At 43.2% G+C, this 20,839-nt stretch overlaps 1 protein-coding gene across 2 annotated transcripts in view; it reads right to left on the bottom strand.

Annotated features, from left to right (window-relative positions):
- MAPKBP1 (mitogen-activated protein kinase binding protein 1) overlaps nt 1–20,839 on the bottom strand; it is a 105,666-nt gene that overhangs the window by 20,420 nt on the left and 64,407 nt on the right. For both annotated transcript variants that reach the window (XM_050896925.1, XM_050896926.1), the window contains exons 10-20: nt 18,553–18,742; nt 17,378–17,524; nt 16,269–16,453; nt 16,066–16,157; nt 15,554–15,679; nt 13,741–13,811; nt 13,166–13,287; nt 12,016–12,091; nt 9,359–9,470; nt 8,704–8,767; nt 5,580–5,705 (exon numbers count right to left, since the gene is read on the bottom strand). In XM_050896925.1, the coding sequence (XP_050752882.1) occupies nt 5,580–5,705; nt 8,704–8,767; nt 9,359–9,470; nt 12,016–12,091; nt 13,166–13,287; nt 13,741–13,811; nt 15,554–15,679; nt 16,066–16,157; nt 16,269–16,453; nt 17,378–17,524; nt 18,553–18,742 (1,311 nt within the window). The remainder of the gene's footprint in view (nt 1–5,579; nt 5,706–8,703; nt 8,768–9,358; nt 9,471–12,015; nt 12,092–13,165; nt 13,288–13,740; nt 13,812–15,553; nt 15,680–16,065; nt 16,158–16,268; nt 16,454–17,377; nt 17,525–18,552; nt 18,743–20,839) is intronic.

Raw genomic sequence — 20,839 nt, 5'->3', positions numbered from 1 at the left:
CCAATCAAGGACACTTACCAACACCAAACTCTATCTTCCCTCTTTCTTCTCCTCTTCCCCTTCCCCCCCTCACCCCTTCAGCCAACAGAACGAAATGAACTAACCCACTCTGGACAATAATTGAACAAACGAAGAATCCCTAACAAATAAATTTGAGTAGCGCCCACTCCATGGCCTTGAGCTAGAGTGTCAAACTCATCATTAGTGACATTTATAGGATATCACTGGTGGGTGTTGAGTTCCAAGCATTATTCATGAAATAAAAATAGCTCATCCACCAAATACAGAGCAGCCTGGCGAGGGATCAACTTCGCCTGCAGCTGACAGATAGCAGGCAGTATTGAAACATGGTAAGAAGTAGTATTTTAATCTTTTCTCTTCCCATATAGTGGCAGAACATTAATTTCCATTTTATTAGGAGTAGCTGAGCAAGAACTACCCAAACCTTTCAGATGAGCTTTGAGGTGTTCTGGCAAAAAGAAGAGTGAAACTGACTGTAGTCTGCAAAGTCCTCCAGTGAAACAATTTCATGTTGGCTATCGTCATCTACTTTGGACATTTGTCAGTCTCTTCATCTTTTCTACTGTCTCCTTGTGTGTCCATCTTGTCATTCTCAGGTTCTTGTGTCTAAGTAGGGGCATCCCAACAAAGTTCAAGCACCACAGTATGTTTGAGGTTATGCCATGTTTCATCTTATGAGGTATATTACATTTATATATGGTAGGCAATATCAACTTTGTGTCAGTAACTTTGATAGGATCCTTCTGCTTGTATCCATCTTGGTTGTTTGAGGAGTTTATTGAGGAAGAAAGGTTGGATTATTAGACATGTTAACATCTAACTGGTTGAATACCTCACTATGATGAGGTGACATGGCAAGGCAAGGTTATGTGTTTGCTAAACTCCTGCATGTACTGTCATTGGTGTAAATGGAGAAGGGAGGATTGCTATCAATGTGGTTTATGTTACAAATAGAAAGATGGCCTCTGTCCATCAGATGGTGACTGACAAAATTAGTAAGGGAGGAAAAAAGTATGTTCCAATATGCTCAAAGGAGCTGAGTAAGAGAATGCAAAACATATTTTGGAAGTCAGATGGGCGTTTTTTCATACCTCACAGGAAGTGCCAAACAAATTATGAAGTCACATGTGTTTGATACAAATGTAAGGCTATCTTGCATTATCCCAGCAAAAATTCACGCCCCCCTTCCACATCATTTTTACAACTCAAATATGCTTTTCAAATTCAGTCCTGTGACTTGAATGGAGATAACTGAATGGGATCTTCAAAAGGATCTTAGGCCCACTGACTTGAAACTGAGATACTCCTGAAAACGAAACCTAGGTTCACAAGGTCTTGAGTGTTTTTTAACTGTTGTGCTTGCCCCAGTCAATCCCTCAATTCAGACTTCACTTTCTCCTTTCTTTCCCTGCCTTCCTCTATGTACTTTGGATTGTCTTCTAAGCCCCTCTGTTGCACACATCTCCTCAACACTCTTCCTCAGTTCCTGTTCATGCTTAGATGGAAGTCAGAGTAACGTAGGGTGACGTCTCAAGCACGGGAGCTGCTTCCAAATAAGACCACACGAGACCATTTTGAAAGCGAAGGAGTAAGACTTCTGGGTTTTGCTGAATTCCTGCTGAGAGCAGGTTCAGCCAAACCCCAACAAAGCATCATTATACCAGAATGAATGTTTCAGAGTAGCTATTCCAGAATAGCATGTATAGACTTATCTAATTCTCATGATACCTGTGACTCACTTAGAGCAAGGATTTTAATCGTCCTTGCTCTTGTCCTCTTCCTTTGTTGAGGAACTATCCCATTCTAGTACCATGCCCGGATCTTGTTCTGTACAGATGGGCAGAGTCAGTTGCACTTCAGCTCCTAGTTTCTGAAGGGTCTGCCAGTACGGGGTCAATGGCAGGGAAAGACCTTCAGTTAGAAAGTCTTCAGGACACATATATAGACTTAAAAGTGCCACATGTCTTTATGGAGTTCTAGTATTAAGACATCTGATATTAGGTACTCTGTATTCTTTTGCATGTCCTGAATTCAACCCTTCTTTCTTTTCTTAAAACAAAACAAAACAGACAAGAATGGCAACTATCCATTTAAAGAGGTGTGTTGTCAGCATTCCCACTCTGATCTTGTGCTACTTAAACTCTCAGCTTTAAGGGCATATTTATGAAACTGTAACATCCTGTGTGGTAGGGATCACTAGCAGATTGCCCCCCGCCCCCACCCTGCCCAAACGCCTAAGGGTTTTAAAAAGAAAGTTACCCTGCTTTTCCCCACAGAAAGATCACTGTGCTGCTGACTTCAGTTTCCCTGGTGTTATAATTGCAGTATTTCAGCACAGACTCAGGCATCACTTCTGATCTGGCATCAAAAGCCTGCCCCATTCTGAGCCCTGGAAACTGCAGAGCTTTCCTGGACTGGACCAAAGGCTCACTGAGAATTTGATAAGGAGCTCTTCTTTCCAAATATATCTGACAGCACACAGTACTTCTTCAGTATACATGTATGTTTTAGACAATTTAATTTGGATAACATTTCTATCTCCTGCTATCTATACTAGAGCTTCAATGAAAGTCACAGAAAAACTGACTTTTAAAATTAAAATAAAAAAATATAAATGCTCAGCTAAAACATGACTATAAGCCCTGCAAACACTCCACAGTAAAAATCAATTTAAAACTTCCCTTCCAAAACTTTGAGACAAGCTTTTCTAAACAATAAATGCATACTTGGATCAAAATCAAAACCCTATTAAAAGGCCTTTACATGGTTCCTTCTCTGAAAATATAAATGCCTCAAAACCAAAATGTACCAGCAATATCAGCTGAGTACAAGTTCTATTATCCCGAACAATCAAAGCTGTTCATGTTCAGCAGATGAGAGAAAAGCACACATCTGCAATTATAACCACCAGAGGTAGAACTGAAAGGCTCTCAGGGTCACAATGGAGAACTGTGGGTCATACAGGTCAGATTAGTTCCAAAATAATCCAATGTCCCATAAAGGTGAGTCAGAGAAATCCTTCAGAGGAGAAAGTTTAGTCTTTCTAGAAGTTTTTGGAGGGACTGAAAAGGCTGGGACTCTTCAGTTTGGAGAGAAGGCTGGATGGAGACAGGTTATGATAAAGGTTTACGAAACCATGGGGACTACAGATAGCTGGATGCAGAACGATAGTTCACCAAAGCTCACAATATTCAGAAGCAGGGAGCTTTCAATGAAACTAGCAGGAGTGTGGTTTAACAGAGACAAAAAAAAGTCCTTCCCTCCACAGAGAGCAGTGAACTTCAGGAACTTGTCACCAAAGGAGGTTGCAGAGGCAGATAATATTACAAAGTTCAAAGAGGATTTACACAAATTCAGTGGACAATGGGTCCATGACCAATACTAAAGAGAACAGGTAGAGATGTACCTCCTGACATCCCTGATATAACAATTGAGTATGAGGCAAACGGACCACAAATGTTCTTATAGCAAGGCTCACACAGTGTCTCACTAAATAGCACCTTCCATTGCCTCTGTCACAGGCAGAATACTGGGCTTCATGGAGCACTGGTTTGACCCAGAAAGGCATCTTCTGTGTCTTTACACTCCAGATGTTATTCACCTGGGCCAATCCCTGCCCTGCCAGTCACACCTGGATAGAGACAGCACTGTCCTGAATTGGAAATCTTCAGCTCCCCTCTGCCTTCTCAGCTTAGTTTTGCTTCCCCAGTATTATTTTGATCATTCATCCTGTCATACACTCCTACTATGGAACTAGCAGAATGCATTACTTCCCCCACCAAATTCTAGCAATACATTCTAGAGAAAATCTAGTAGAACAAATGACATATCATCAGGCCAGGGAGCCTTCTTATACTACTGTGAGTCGTTTTGAGACAACAGTTTTACACCACAAGGTGCAACCCAACTCTCCACTGCAACCTACACAGGCAGACTTTGGAAACACAACCAGAACAGGGCATCTACAAAAACAATCTTACTCAAGGTCATTAGTTTTCCTTCTCCCACCTCAGTAATGCTGGTCCAATAGGCTCTTCCTCCATATCCAGTCCCAATCCAAAATGCTCTGGAGTTTTGTCTTTGCTGATCTCCAGTGACCACAGCAGTCGATCAAAACTGAAAACAAGCTTTCAAAGCTGACCAAACAAGTAGATTCCAGGCTTGCAAAGAGGTTACCAAACAAGTTTAATAAAGTTCTGGGCTTGGCGTGGCACTAACACCGCCCTTCAGCAAGCGTCTGTGACGGAAACAAGTATCACCTAATGCGGAAGCGGACTGGGATTATCTGTCACAGGCTGAGCCTCGGTAGGGTAAGGCTGCAGCTGCTGGAATAATGGAGAGTCTGCTATAAAAAGCACATTGCTTGACAGCTCCAGAATTTTGGCTAGAAAAAAGGCTTCCTGAGTTCTCCTAGCATCATTACTGAAAGCACTTATTAGACAAGACTCATTTCAAGAATGAGCAGATCAAGACTTTCCCAAATGAAACTATGCAGACAGACTTGTTTCAACATTACTTACTCCCAAAGGGAATGGGAAATCCTTGTGATACTCAACACAACAACCAGTGTGGTAAGTCCTCCAATGCTTTGGCACTTTTATATCCAGAATTCAATTTGTAGTAATTTGGAGGAGGAAAATTGTGGGACATAACATCAAAAACCTGTGTTATCCTTTTTTCCCCACTTTGATCCCATATCAGCTTGGTCAGGACTCTCTCTTGCATTGCTTACAGTCAAATTAGTCTCAGCTACTTACTAACTACAGAGAAACCAAACGTATTACATTAATAATCCATAATCCCCTGTCACTCTTGCTCTGTTTAAAAACAGGGTCTGTGTTTAAGCACCACTTTTTAAAGAAAGGTCACCAGATAAATTTAGATCTGTTCAGTTTGTAGGCTGTGGTAGTTTGTTTTTAGATACGTTGTTTACCGAGCAAAAAATAATAATATGATTTAGCTGCCAAGAACTTTTCCCATGGAAATGATTTTTATATTTATTATTTATATTATAATTATTTTTAGGTGACCTTTTTCAAAGCCTCTGGAAAATACTTAACAAAGTAACAGCACAACTGTAAGGACTCTTTCAGAATTACGATCAACATGGCAAACTCATACTGCTCACAGGTATACTTCAGTACTGACACTCCAGAAAACAGCCTTTAAATTGCATTCAGCCTAGATCCAGAGAACTTTACTCATGAAAGAGCAAGCCTTCCCTAGTGGGATGCTGTGTACCCGCCTCAGTATTGCTACGTAAACTGCTTATTAAAGTTTCTGACCACATCATTAAACTAAATTAAGACACAAGGGGCATTGCATACACACTGCAATCAGTGAAGCAACACTAAGTAAAGTCTGTCTGTAAGATCACAGTCAGGCTTCTATATCCAAAGAAGGGGGGCACAAAAACCATGGCAAATCCAACAGAAGAATAAGAGAACTTTTGGAAGACACTATCAGTGAAGACAGCAGAAACCTTACAGTTGAATTCCAGTGCCACACTTCTCACATTAAACCCTACAAAGCCAGCCACCTCTTCTCAGTCTGCTCACCTCATGAGTCCAGCTGTCTTGTGCGGAGGAGACTTTTCTGTCTGCTTCCCTCTCTGCTTCATGTCAGACAGTCGCTGCCGCATGTTGATGGTCATCTCTGAGCTCAAACGCCAGATGAAGATACAGCTGAAAGAGGGAAAGGTGAGGCTGGGGTCAAGTCTCAGTTCAGCTTATTGATCTTACCAATTCCCACTGTAGAGCCAAACAAGAGCCCTTCTGTCTGTGGCAGGTAGAGACACACACAGAAACAGCTTCACAGAAACTCAATCGCTTCACAGAAACTCAATCCCATCACAAGCCTCATGACAAAAGGGTAAAACCTGCCTGGCAAAGACTCCCTGTGGGTGAGAGCAACTGCAGAGATATTTGCACAGACTCCTCTCTGATCCTACACCTTTATTTGACTATCTGACCAGCTGCTGAAGGAAATGCCATAACAAGTCCCTCCACGGTCAGCAGGATAAGTGCAGCCTACAGATGTCCTTTGCATCCTCTAACAGTGGCTAAGCTGCAGCCTCTGATTGCAACTACCCCCACGGGCAAGGCCTTCCTAATGCCCGCCATCCCATGGAGTCTCTGTGGTGTAGTAACGGTTAAGCTTATGTGGCAGTACTTTTTGCAGTCAGGGTGCTCCTAATATTTTACTTGGACTCCCTCCAGGAAACTTCTAAGGAATTTGATTGAATTTGGTCAATGGATTCAAAAGCATTTGAGAGAGGGAAACAGTGTGATCTCATTGGTCTCATTTTCTTCAGAAATCTGGCTAAAAAGTAAAAAAAAAGAAATTTTTTTTTTTAAATTCCTCGTCACGTTAGAGAACACTGTATCTCATCTTCAGCTACTAGAAAGTAAAATGACCAGCATTTTCTTTGAAATTTAACCACAGTGCTAAGTAATTCTTTTTCTCTCACCCATCTTTCCCACCTAGCTGGGTATACTTACACTGATGTAGAAACAGAGGTGGTGCTTTTGCTATCACTTATAAAATCCTGCACCTTACTTTGGAATCCAAAGAGGATTTAATCCAGTTCTTCAAGACCCACCAGTGGCACCATACTCATGGGTGCTCCAGTTCACAAAGGAGTTTTCAATGAGGGGCTTTCCCCTCTTTCTTGCTAGTCTGTAAAAATTCATTTGCTCTGCCATTTTGAACAATGACCATGAACTTTGGTCTCCCTGACCTGAGGCAAATGCTGAAAGTGCCAGGATCCTGAGCGCCTGCATCTTTGCCATTTTTTTCCCTCTCATGAGAGGACATTTTAAAAGGTTTTTATCTCCATACCACACAAAAACAGAAAGCCCACTTTGCAGTCTGTGGAGGTTTTAATGAAAAACTAGAAATTCCCTTCTTGCCCCCAGTGCCACTCCCTTTGTGAAAAAGCTCAGGAGCGTCACTGCCAACTACTGAAGTCACACACAGACACTTCCCATCAACAGTGAACATGCTGTCATCCTCCTGCCCCAGCTTTTCAGCCAGGAGAAAGTGGTGAGGCACTGCATCTGGGAACTATGGCAACCCGGGGCAGCCAGCTGCTTCCCCTCAAGCAGCAGCTCTCTCAAACGTAGCAGCAACCATAATCTGCTGCTAAGAAAATACTGAAAAGCAGGAAACAAAATTCAGAAAGCAAATCTAGCTTGTTCATTTATCCCACCTCCACAGCTATCAAACCTAGAGATAAGAAGCAAATAGTATGAACTTGTAAATACATTAGCATTCAGCACAAAGCTCTACAGAAGCATGCTCCCACCTACCCCTTTTGCTGCCTTTTTTTTTTTTCCCCTTGCAGTACTTTTCTCACATGGGTCTCCCAGTCCTTGTGCCCTTCCTCTTCTCTGTTTTTCTTTCTATTCTCAGTTTTATTCTTTGCACATGCTGCTGTGTGTGAACAGACTATCTTCCCTGTTCTGCTTTGAAAAACATGCTTTCTCATCTCCTTACAGCAAAGTTCTTCATGAATCCTTTCCTCACTTCTCATCCACCTCCTCCACATCCTTAGTGAAGAAAATGACCCTTTCACGCATGGAAATGGTCAACAAGGGAACGTTGCACTAAATCACAAGGATCACTGGGGACCTCAAACCTTCCATGTTTCTGGAATTTATCAGAAATCCACAACAAAAGGACTCTCTCTTCTGCAACTTTTCCCCTAATCTATTTGCACACATGAAAGGTAAAGAAAGAGGAAAATGAAATTATTTACTTTTTATTGAACGACAGAAATAACCAACTGATGCTGTTCAAGGTGATATATTGTATGTTCTCTAACAACTCACCCTCTAAAACTCTTTTTCTGGTTCAATTGTGTTTTATTAATAGAAAAGAGAAAGAAAGAGAGAGAATCTGGGTTGCTCTGGCCTTGAAATAGCACTCCAGGAACCACCTTTCTCAAAGGAAAAATTTTATTCCGTTCAGCTGATTTAAGCATTCACTGATTCCAGAAGCAGTGGGTCCCCTCACCTCTACTGTCATCATATTAGGCATATATTCTCCTTTTCCCCTTGGGCTCAGTCTGGTGATTACTTAAGCTTTTGGTGAGCTGATTTAGCTCACTAAATCAGCAGAAAACTCAGCTGGGGAGGTGCTGATGTAGTGACCTGAATCAGTTTAATGAGGGGTCAGCCGTACCACAACTCACTTAGGGGAGCAGGGAAGAGGACCATATGAACATGAGCAAAGAGTGGGGACAGGCCTGTCCCTTTTGCTGCTAGACAGGCTCATTCACCTGGTGAAACCTCACCAACAGGAGTACTGCAAGACAAAGTTTTGGCACCACTGGTCAGAATATCACAAGCTGCCTTACATTGCAGACCTGAAGGCTGGTAAGGAAACAGGCCACATCCCTGTCTCCTTTCCAGCAGGGAATAGAACCTGCACTCAGAAAACCACAAGGGAAGTACTCCACGTGGGTGTCTCATTCCATGGAATGATAATATAAGCTCTGTGAGCTTTGCCAACAGCACACATTTAGGATTCAGAAAGCTCTCAGGTTTATTTGGAATTCATAAAACATCCCTCATTTAAAAAAAAAAATAAAATAAAAAAATCTGCCTTTCTTCAGGACACATGTTAAATCCACTGTGAGATGGCATGAGCTGATATCACAAACAACCAAATCCCTCTTACCTGTCACCAGAAACAGAGATCAGATGTTTGCAGTCATTACTGAATTTCATCCCAGTTACAATCTCTGTGTGAAATAAAGCACAAGGGAAAAAAAAAACCTTCCCTGAATTATTCCAAGGGGCAGAAGAGATCATTAGCCAAATAGCCTATCTGTGCTCAGTAACTCAAACTCTGATTAAAGCCAACACACTTCACAGATCAATATGCCCCAGTTACCATAACCATTTAACAAAGAATCTAGGCTTGATACGGAAGGGGTATCCTGTGGCAAAACAAGCACGAAGACTGAAGTCTCTTTTTGCCTGTAATAGAATAGCCCCTGCATGGTAGGAGCTGAGGGTATATCATAATGAAACTTAATATACGCTGAAAAAACACAGACTACCTTATAGGCTATTAGAAAAACTGTGTAAACAAATACATGGCCTGACAGGCATTTGTGTGCCTGTGTTTTGCAATGCAAAATGCAGTCTGAAAAAAGTTGAAACTGCAAAGAAATAAGCTATTACAGCTTCATCCAACTATAACCTACTCCAAAATACCCACTGGGTAAACTTTGGTGGGGAGGAACCTTCAGAAAGCTTTGACTAGTATCAGACCCTACTATATAATCATCAGCAGAAAAAATGCATTTCCAGAAGTTTACATGCCTTACCTGAATGTCCATACATGGTTGCAACACACTCGCCAGAATAGAAATCGAAGATGGAGAGGTTCTTGTCAGAACAACTGGTTGCAATGTAAAGACCAGAGGGATCCGTTTGCACCTGGTTTAGGAGATAAGAGAAGTGCAAAGATTTGGTGAGAAAGCGCCTTCATACTGCATGAAAATGGTCTAGAATACCCAAGACAGTCATAGTAGTTAACAGAATAAAATGCAAGTAGCTCCCACAGGACTCCAATTGAGTACCAGACTATCCAGCATCCCGAGACAAATCTCCAACCTGACTAAACTGTTAAAAATATCTCCAACCTAATCAGAGACTAAAGGCACTTACATTAAATGCCTTCATGACTGTGAAGGCACCACCACCAATGGACAGACTTATACCTCTCTCTCCTACCTCCTTTTAACCACTGGGGTCTTACTTTCTTCTATCTTAAGATCAAAACAACAACAACAAAAAAAACCCCTACACATACCAAAACACACCGCCCCCCAAAAAATAATCAGAGCTGACAGAGTTAAGTGAAATATTAAAAGACTCCAATCTTGAGGAGAGAAACCAAAAAAGAAATCAACACTGCCGAGAAATTGTCTTTGATAACGATGCTGTCAAATCTCCAGCATTTGCAACTCCCGGTTTTGGGTTGTTGGTTCCCCCCCCCCCCCCCCCCATATACACCCATTTGTTGCTTTATCTTGGATCAAATATAAAAACCCCTCCAAGTGTTTCACTAGGTTTAAAGCAGCACTACACAACAAATGTAGCTGCTGTCACCAAATGTCCTGCTTTGTCCTTTGTAGAACTTTAAGGAACTGAGAGTGAAAATGTCTGGGTTTTGAGGGAGACATGGTATTTAAATAATAACAACTTCTTTTGGTTTCTACTTGTTAAACTGCAAGGTATATTATGATCTCAGAACAACATGCCAAGAAAGTTTAAATTCCAGAGATAACCATAATCCCTTAGTTACATAATTGTTCTAAAAATGAACAAAGCAACATTAAAAATAATTGAGATTCCCCACTTGAGCTACACGTGGAAAAAACCAAAAACATGAAGGATATTAAAAACAAAAAATCCAGGTCCCAGCAACATTTCGTCATTTGTGGTCTGAGAAAGATATAATCAAGCACCTGAGCTTACCAGCAGTAAAGTGTAGCATCAATTTTTCATTTTCATTACTCTGGCTTATAAAAATTATAATAGGCAAAGAGAAAGAGAACTTATCTTTCTCTGTAAAACAGAATAGGTGACACTGAACAAAGCTCTTTGCTTTCCTCTCCCTTTTTATCCAGTTATTTACATCCATCAATAATAGAGTAGACTAGACTATTTCAGTTGGAAGGGACCTACAACGATTATCTAGTCCAACTGCCTGACCAATTCAGGGCTGACCAAAAGTTAAAGCACGTTATTAAGGGCATTGTCCAAATGCCTCTTAGACACTGACAGGCTTGGGGCATCGACCACCTCTCTAGGAAGCCTGTTCCAGTGTTTGACCACCCTCTCGGTAAAGAAATGCTTCCTAATGTCCAGTCTAAACCTCCCCTGGCACAGCTTTGAACCGTTCCCACGTGTCCTGGCACTGGATACCAGGGAGAAGAGCTCAGCACCTCCCTCTCCACTTCCCCTCCTCAGGAAGCTGTAGAGAGCAATGAGGTTGCCCCTCAGCCTCCTTTTCTCCAAGCTAGACAAGCCCAAAGTCTTCAGCTGCTCCTCACAGGACATTCCTTCCAGCCCTTAATAATAATACTTCTGGCCTGTGCAACTGAACAAAAATATTTGGTTTAAAAAGTAGAAAAATTATCAGTGAAAACAAATACAATGAAGAAGCTTGTTTGGCAACTTAACTTGTGAGAGATTTCGGTTGTGTCAGTTGGTCTTCCCCCTTTAAAGACAAGAATGCAATTCTTCCACATCCCAATGTGCTGGCATCACTCTTAACACTGAATCTTGAATGGACCTGGTTTACCAGGTGGAGCCCAGGACAGTGGCAGAAGCAGGTGTGCTACCCTACCCCAACAAGGCCTGGATGCACTCAGCAGGTGGGAAACAGGAACAGACTCTCTCTAAGCGGTACTGGGCTTGTCCAGCACTCCAAGACCCAAAGAACATGGGCTTTTCAGGGCAGATGCCACTTAATTTCATCAACTCAGAGTTTCACTTGTATTTGCCCTCTGGAAACCACAAATTTCTCAAACACTGATCAACAGGCAGCTCCACCTTAAAAATCCTAACAAAAATAGTCAAGAAAGCCAGAATGAGCTCTCTGGAGCAGAAAGTAAAGGATTAAAGTAAATGGACTAAATCATCTCCTGATAGATATTGGTGCAGTTCCACTTGCTTTTACAGCATGGGCCTGTGCCTCACTTTAGAAACAGGACAGAGAGAGAAGTTATACATCAACTTCAGCTTTCATTGATTCTTCTCCTGTTTTAGCCTGATGGAACCCAAATACATTACCAGCCCTTAAGGATGGAGGTAGGAGGAAGCAGCAGTATGGATCAAGCAAAAAAAAAAAAAAAAGGGGGGGTGGGGGGGGTGTCGTTACTGTGTTCAGATTGGTATTTCATTTTTTAGCCCTGAGCTGCACTCAGAAAAGCTGGAAAAAAGGAAAAGGGAAGAAAGAGAGAAAACAGCTTACTTTGATGAGGGTGCCATCTTCGCCTTGGGATCCCTTGTAAAGCTTCTTCTGCTTCCCACTGCTTATGTTGAAAACCCTGAGGGGAACGACATAAGACAACATTGCTCGTTTTGCCCAGGTACTGCTTTGTGGCTCTTGTCACCAGGATTCTTTTCTCTTTCTGTTCCTCATTCCACATGAGATACAGACAACAGAGCCAAGCCACAGGAAGTGGAGAAATGATCTCTATGAACTATAACCACCAATCATTTAAATGGTTCAAGAAACAACCTCGAAAGTAATGTAGAGGCCCACGATTGGATGCTATGATATCAAGCAGATTATCTGAATTAAAATTGAGGCTTGATTCTCAAGCCCATAATCAAAAATAAGCATAGTATCATGGCACTGAAGCAGAGATCAAATGGGAGGGAGAAAATCTTGCCATGCCTTGTAATGGCTAATGGTTATGTAGCGGGAATGGCTCTTAATAAGCTTCAGTCAGTCCTCCCTGCTATAAAAATACCTGTGGCTCCTTCATACAAAAGGAAAGAGTTAAGAGAGTAAGACCCTTTATTTACATTAGAATACAAAACCAAATTACATTCAGTATTTAGCTATGACCAAAACTCTCTGCATCTCATCCAGATACAGCAGGAGGAGACACACAACTACAGTCTCCTTTGCTTTGAAGGTAGAAGCAGACAGATTGGAGAAATGGATAAAAAGGGAGCAGAAAATGGATTTCACTTGTCCAAAGACAGTAACACCTAGCTCAGTTTTAGGTTCCTACAGTCTCAGCTATTCCACAGGACCTCACAGCTTCTCACTACATACCTTTAAAAGCAAAAATTACCACAGTGCAGAAGTTCTTGCCCCACAGCTCAATGATGTGCCAAGGAAGGCACACTTGCTCTCCCAGCAGAAAGGCTTTGCTCTGCAGAGCAACCCAGCAAGAACCCAAGAGTCCCATGGGCATTTGCATATATCCACAGCTTTTTATCAGCGAGGGGAAAGGCAGAGTTCAACCTCACAGAGTGTGAGGTGAGGCCTCAGATCTGTCTGAAAATGCTGTGTCAAAGAAGCTAGAGGAACAATGATGGAGATGGGGCCACCTTGGCCAACTCATTTATGACTGCAAAAATATTTTCAAGACAAGAAATAAACTAACCTGATGTTACGATCCTGGCATCCAATAGCTGCGTATTTCCAGCTGGGGTCCACATCCATGTCATACAGAGTGGTCTTCCTAACAATGTGATGTGTTCGGGTAAACTGAACCCCTTCTCCTGTCTAAGCATGTGAGTAAAGACTGTGTCAAAATCAAGTAGTTAATCCATTACTAAAAGCTTCTAAATACAGATGAGTCTTCTCACACAGCCAGCACAAACCAACCCTTCCCACTAACCAGGTCTGCTGGGAGCAGCTGGGACTGGAGGCACAATGAACCCCTCCCTCCAACCCATACTCTTTCACCACTCCTCACAATAGCACTGGCAGCAAAAGAAAAGTAGATATTCTAACAGTTCTCTACTTTGCATCTTGCTGAGAGAGGCCAGGCTGGGAGCAGCTGCATGCTTCACAGAACTAGTTCTCCGAATGTAATCTCTTGCACTGAGTCAGTGGGAGACGCTAAGGCTGAAACAGCAACAAGCTCATACAGAAACTCTGATATCACTCTTTAAAGTAGTTCCTTTGTGGAAAGATTATTAAAAAAAAGTGCACAAAGAGCTGTAATAAGGTTACCTTCTGCGCAGTGCGGAAATAGATGCTCTTGTCTGCCCCACAGCTTATCATTCGCACTTTCCCATCATTGGCTGGAACAAAAAGGCAGGAGCCGATCAAAAGATAAACACAGATACAAGGTGGAGGAAATGTTTCAATTTATACCACCGCTTATTTATTCCAGTCCTGATTAGCTAAGACTGACTCCTACCTAAGCAGCAGGATGCTGCAGCAAAACAGAAGCCCCTTCTCAGGGACAGCATTTGTTAATGCTCAGAGTCCATGAGGCCTTAAATACAGAGGCTTTACACAACAGATTAGGATGTAACTCTGTTCTCCCTCAACAGCATGCTCAAGTGCTTATTCTCTATGTGCCACAGCACTCTGTGGCAATATGACAAGTTCACACCCAGTATGAGCTGAAAACGGGTGACAGGCACTTTTCAGTCCTCAAAGTCAGTCACATGTTTCTTGCTGCTCTTTCTTACTGCGGGATCAGGCTTCCCTTCTTCCCTCAGCACTCGTGTAACCAATCTGCTCCTTCAGCAAAGCAACACCTGATAAAACTCTGTGTAATGAAAATGGATCCAATACCACACAAGTCCACTTGAACTGCACCCACTTGGAGCACAACTGCACTTAGCTCACAGACTAGCACAAAGGCCTTCGCTGCCAGGCCTTGAGTGCAGTTCCCTCATCTCCTAGGAGTTTAGCTAGCTGCATTCAAGGCCAGCTCACTGATAAGACAGACCTGTCAGAGAAACTTTTGCTGGCCTTGGAGCTCCTTCAGAAAAACCTTGAAAAAGCCTCACAGCAGCTTCGGGGAGCCTCTGCTATGAAGCTTCAGCAAGGTCCCTTCACTTGGGAGCTACTTTCAAGCTGAGATTCTCATCCTTGAACCCCCAACTGAGCTACACTGCAGCAGCACTGCAGCCACACCTGTGCCTGGCCACATACCCTACTGATCCGAATCCTGACCCTGACCCATGGACTCAGCTTCCCGATTTGAACTCGAACCTGCCTTGCTGCTATGGGCTTGCCTGGCAGGCACTGAACTGTGGCTGACCCTGCTCACTGTCTCCAGACTGATCCTGACCTTGAATTGCTGACCTGTCTTAACACTATGGATTTGTCTGGTGATCGGGACTACTGGCTGGATCTAGTTACTGTCACTGGACTTGATCTATTCCACCTTGTTCAGGTACTGTGGGACTTTCCCATTGCCAGTGAGGCCACTACCTTTGCCTGCCTTCCTGTCACCCTTGGCTACTGGCTTCCCCTGGCAGAGCAGCCAACCCTTGTTGTTCCCTGACAATAGCACAATACACCACACTGATGTCTGACCATCAGTAGTAACTGAATGCTGGGGATGCAATGTGCTTCATTACCATGAATGCAAAGTCTTACACTGGTTTGCAATGACAAATTTACTTGTGACTAGTTAATCCCAAAACGTTTTTTGTGGGTTTTGGGCTTTTTTTGGACGATGACTGTTCCACAGTTCTCACTAAGAACAGCGTGTAGCCATCTGACATCAGTTAAAGGGAGTAAATCATTACAGAAAACAGCTTTCTAAAGAAATGCTGAGGACTTCAATCAGAAGAGGTTTTTTGAGTGGGAAGGAAGGAGAGGAATAAAAAACAAAAGGGAAAAGAAGGCAAGTATAGTCAAATATCACCTTCTGTTAGGACTGCAGCTACAGAAAATGACAAGACAGCAGCTGCAGCTTCAGCCTGGCTAACCCAGTGTTTAAGCAGTTAAAATTACTTTACAGCCACAATGGGACAACAGCAGTGCTCAAATCCAGCTTTGGAGGGAGGCCATGATTCTCTACCTGCAAACTTCACAGCAGTGATGGAAGAAGAATGTTCATCCAGGGTCTGCTGCAGGCTGTAGTCCTTTCCAGCATCCAAGACATGAATCAATCTGTCCCGACTGGCTGAGGCTAAAAGCTTTAAGCCTGTCAGAAAGTTAAAAAGAGTGCAAGACCATTACTAAAAAGTCACTTGCTCTTCCAGTCACTATTTTAAAACAGCTTCTCAAGTCATCTTAGGGACAAAACATTATACTGTAGCTAACTGCATGGATGGACACAAAGGAACACCCCTGGATTTCACACTATAATAACAGACAGAACAAGTTTCAATCTCAACCTACAATATCCCAAGGAAAAGTATGAGACAGAAGCCTTTTTCAAAGTCTGGCTCTACCGGCCCAATGCTACAAGCCTGCTCTGAAATCCAGGAGTACCTTACCACTGAAAGTTCTGACGTACCATGGCTGGACATCCTGACTTGCTCAACACTACATTCATATGCGAAAGGGAAGACACTCAATTGCATTTACCTGTGTCAGGTTTGGAGTATTCCAGACATAGGATCTCAGAGTCATGGGCTTCCACCTTCAGCATTTCCCTCAGAGACTGCAACTCATATATCCTAAGAAATAACATGGCTGATTTCAGTATGTTTAATAAAATTAGCAAGACCTGGTTTTCATTCTCATGTCTGCCCACCCTGCAATCTGCACAAGAAGCTCTATGGGATTACCTGAGAGTGCCTATCCTGTCCCCCGAGGCCAGGTGCTCCCCACTGGGACTCACACAGACAGTGCGTATCCCCACCTTTGTATCCATCACTTGTGCATCAGCTTTGTCTGCACTTCCTGCTGAGTTGTAATCAGTGTCCAGAAGTACCTGAGTGTTGTCATCTACATAGATGATTTTCATCAAGTCCTGCGGATACAATACACCCGGAAATATTAACTAGTTACAAAATATTCAAGTGAAGCATCTGCCTTAGAAACTGGGCTCCTGGCCAACATATACACTTCATTGGCAGTAATGCTGTAATTGGTGGGATCTTTTAGCTAGGAGCCAGCACTCAGCCCCTTCATATTGTAGGATGAAAGTTTCACAGCTGTGTCTTATGATCACCCTTTGCAAAAGATTCCCCTTCAAGCTAGAAACTAACAGCATCTCCTACACAACAGACAAGCTCTGGGATTAGTGATAACAATGTAGCAGGGGACACAGCAGGAATCTGAAAGACTTCTAGGGATCATCCAAGTCAGCCCATGCCTTCTGAGAACAGATAGAAAAAGCAGGAGCTTTTTCCACCATGAGCAGATTGCTAGGAACGGGCAGGTCAGGGCTGCTGTGCCCATGGATCTTCCAACACAACTAAGAATGGAAGCAAATGTCCATAAGTAATCACTGTTCTGTACAAGTATCCTCCTCCTTATATAGATGAAGTGAATGTAAACTGTCTCTCATTCAATTCTCCCTGCCTCATTTGATGCACCTTTTCCAAACAAATCTTAAAGTGGTTACACATTACAGAGATGGAGAAAAAGAGAAACAGCTCTCCTGAAGTACATGGCATGAGCCATTTTGGAAGAGACTAAGCTTGGCGAATCCTTGGGTGGTTTATGGAAAAAGCATTAGTCCCCAGGACCGTTTCAGACAAACTGCCTTTCCACCTGATACTCCCTTCATGTTTCTTCAGGTTCATACATTTTACCAGACTTGTGCTCTGTTTACAGAGAATCTTGTGTTGACTTCGAGATCCAAAGAAGTCTGCGCCTTAACTTGGGAATATCTGTGCATGAGGAAAAGCAACCCCAAGGGCAAGGAGATGATCAAAACCTAGGATCTTACATTGCTGAGGATGTTGCGGTGCAGGGCTGTGCCATGAATGTTGGAGCTTTCGGTGTTCCACAGACGAATAGTATTGTCAGAGGAGCAGGTAATGAAGGAACCAGGGGGGAGGCATGACTGATTGTTGTCCTTCACTTCTGGATACACCTAAGGGCAGGTAAAATCAACCCCTGAATGAGATTGCCTGGCACCTGGCATCCTAGACACTGGTAGCAAGTTTCAAAACAAAATGAGATAAAAGGGCTGTCCTCCCTGTTTTGTAAAGGCGAAAGCCAGCCAGTTCTCCTACTGAAAACCTCTTTGCAGACTAGAGCTTCATATTCACTTCAACAAATGCTCACTGAACTTCCCTGAATGTAGAACAACTCCTTAAAAAGTGCGCAACATGCCAGCATCCTTTGTTTCTAATAGTTCAAAGAGAGCACCTCAAAGATCACGCAACAACGACCACGCAACAACCGCCTGGCACTGCAACTTTCATCTACTACTGTCAATTTATAATCCAGAAGGAAAGGCTGAGATGCAATTAATAAATAATAACAAAAAGAGTCCTCAACCTCTTCCCACTTTCTTTCCACTTCCCCCTTTCCTGACCACTGTTGGACATATTTCAACATATTAACAATTACATTGTTTCCTACACCTCCTTTCCTTCCCTCTGTCTCTCTGAGGGAAAGCCAACTAGACAGACTGGAAGATGACAGCCACTTGACAGGCCAATTCTGGATGTCCTGGTAAATAGGTTAAGAAGGATCAGAGTTGAGATCTTATCCCTTGTTTCATTCCTTTGACTTTGGAGTACTTGCTCACCACAGATCTCAAACAACTTTTTTTTTTTTTTTTTTTGAGGTCAGCAGTAAACTCTTGTGAAAGGAGCCCCTTCATTCAACTTTGTCCAGTTCTGCTCCTTCTCCCACCTCTCACCTTTTAATGGTAAGATTTTTTTTTTCCAGTAACACACTGCATCTAACGCATTTGGTCAGCCATTGCAGTGCAGCCAAAGAACTGTTCCCAGCTCCAACTCAAGCCCCGCAGCAACCACACTAACCACAGGAGGAAATCTGAGTCAATTCTTTCTCTCTGCAGTAAGTGTTTGCATTCAAATTTGGCAGCTCTTCAGATGACTTCCTCAGCTGCAACCTGCAATCCAACACTCATGTCTGCAGACAACATACCTCAATGTTCCACACACAGGAAGAGTGGTACAAAGCGGAGTACACCTTGCCCACTTTCTTCGGGTCTTTGACATCCCACACATACAGGCTGTGGTCATTGTATACACAGGAAAGCCACTGGTTGGTGGGGTCAAACGTCAAGGCAATCGTGTCTGGATACTTCGCATCAGCCATACCAGAGAAAAGACGACTGCACAAAGAGAAAACAACAGCCTGGTTAACTTGCACTCTCTTGGAGTCAGAGCAAGGAGGTGAAGCGTGAGAGCTCAGATTCTCCACAGGGTGCTGGTGAGGTGAACAATACACTGTGGCATATATAGGTAGATAGAGTAGCTGGCTGGGAAGACCTGTCTCGAACAACCACAGTCCCAAAAGAACCCTGACAGTCTCATGGCAAAGGTCATTGTCCTTGCCATCCTACTCAGAGTCCTACCACAGACAGGTGATTGACTTTCCCTGAAGAAGGCCAAACAGGACACTTGATCATCACTGGAGATCACCATCATTTTCCCCTGCATAAACAGGTGATAAAATCCAAGCCAAATAATCTCAAAACAAAGGGGAGCGGGGAGGACCATCTTTTGGTGGGTACTATATTTTGTTTACTGATTGCAGGAACTGCTCTTGTGTGGGACCAAGCAGAAGAGTAAGTACTGGACTCAAAAGACAGGAGCACACCAGCACAAGGGACAAAGGAATGATCCATTTCAGCAGCCGCTTGTCTGACATGCTTCCCTTCCACCCCCACCCCACACACAGGCCAGCTTGGTGCTGCTTGCAGCAGCTCATGAGATGGGCAGCTGCAGATGGCTACAGTCCTTTCTAGATAGGCAAGCTCTCTGATGCAAACTCAAAAACAGAGGAATTCTGCAGAACAAGGAAACACCTCTTTCCCCAGGTTAGACCAAGATCACGACATGTGAACCCTATATCTCCTCTACAGGGGTCCTCTGTTAAGTCCTGCTGCCGTGCACATAAAGAAGGAGCTGCTCTCTTGACCTGAGGTGAATGCAGCCATGCCACAATGCTGCTAATGATACTGAATAAGGTAATTATAGCCAGAGTGCCAGGGTGTTGAGAGTAGGTAATTTAAAAGGACTGATGGAGATGCAGGGATGAGGGCCAAAGTGCATGTAGCACACCAGACAATTGGAGGTCTGCTTCTGCAAGTGCAAAGCTTTGAAGGCTAGAAGAGCACAGCCCAGATGCTATCGAAAAATCAAGTCACCGATACAGTTGTGGGCAGTTCATTGCGGGCAACTGGCATCCCATAGAGAGGCTCTGGCATGCATGGGAATATAAGGAGTCCTGTGTTTTCAAGCTTTGTTGGAAGTAATGGAAAAAAAAAGAAAAAATTGTTGTTAAGATTGTAATCAGCGCTACAAATGCATGTTTAAGAATCACATGAATATTTCTCCTCGACTGATGCATGAAAGCAGCAGAGAGAATTTTTAAAGGGTCCATGTATACAATCATTTGACTTTAGCACTACCAGAAACTGGTAACGTTTTAAATTGAGAGAGTTCCTTTTCCAGCTCCCTTACTGGAATACCATTATCTCCCACTGATCTTCTGGAGGAGGACTATACAGTGCACTGTTTGAACCTTTACCTCAAGTTCCCAAGAAAAGTTTAGAGAAAACCTGTTGAGACAGGCGGGGGGGGGCAGGGAGAAGAAAAAAAACGCAAAAAAAGAGTGTATGTCTGTAGACGTGGGAACTCCAGATATCCAGTGGAATGATGGCTGGTGGATTCATACACCTTTGGACTTCTTTCCCCACTAGTGACAGAAGTGAAAGAGGGCAACAGGACATGATTGGGAAAGCCTCCAACCAGGACTAGCAAACAGCAACACCTGAAGGGTTTTCTCTAGCATAAGCCTCCGCAAGCTGGCAGACAGAACTGTACGGAAAACACATTACCCACCTCAGAAGGTGAGAAATAGAGAGCCAAGGCAGAAGATACTGCAGCAAGGTAGGAAAACAAGACAACAGAATGCACAAGATTGAGGGAGAAGAAAGACTACAGACAATAGTAGATTTGGATCTATAAAAGATTGCAAAGGAGTCTTTGAAAAAAAATGCCTCATTAGAGCCTGGGCATCTCTTAGCAACATCATTATATTGCTATGGAGGAGAGTCTTCAGCCCTTACCAGTGATAAGCAAAGGATATGCCATGGTACAGGAACAACTGAAGTGTGCCCCAGCATCCTGTGCCCTCTGCCTGCTTGCTCATAGCACCCAATGTCAAAAGGCCACCAGACCCAAGCAATCCCAGGGAGATGAGG

The sequence above is a fragment of the Gymnogyps californianus genome, chromosome 5 (genome assembly GCF_018139145.2).
Source record: "Gymnogyps californianus isolate 813 chromosome 5, ASM1813914v2, whole genome shotgun sequence".
Classification (NCBI taxonomy): Eukaryota; Metazoa; Chordata; class Aves; order Accipitriformes; family Cathartidae; genus Gymnogyps; species Gymnogyps californianus.
Note: the sequence above shows the minus strand (reverse complement) of the source record. Positions and strands in the feature narration are given on the sequence as shown.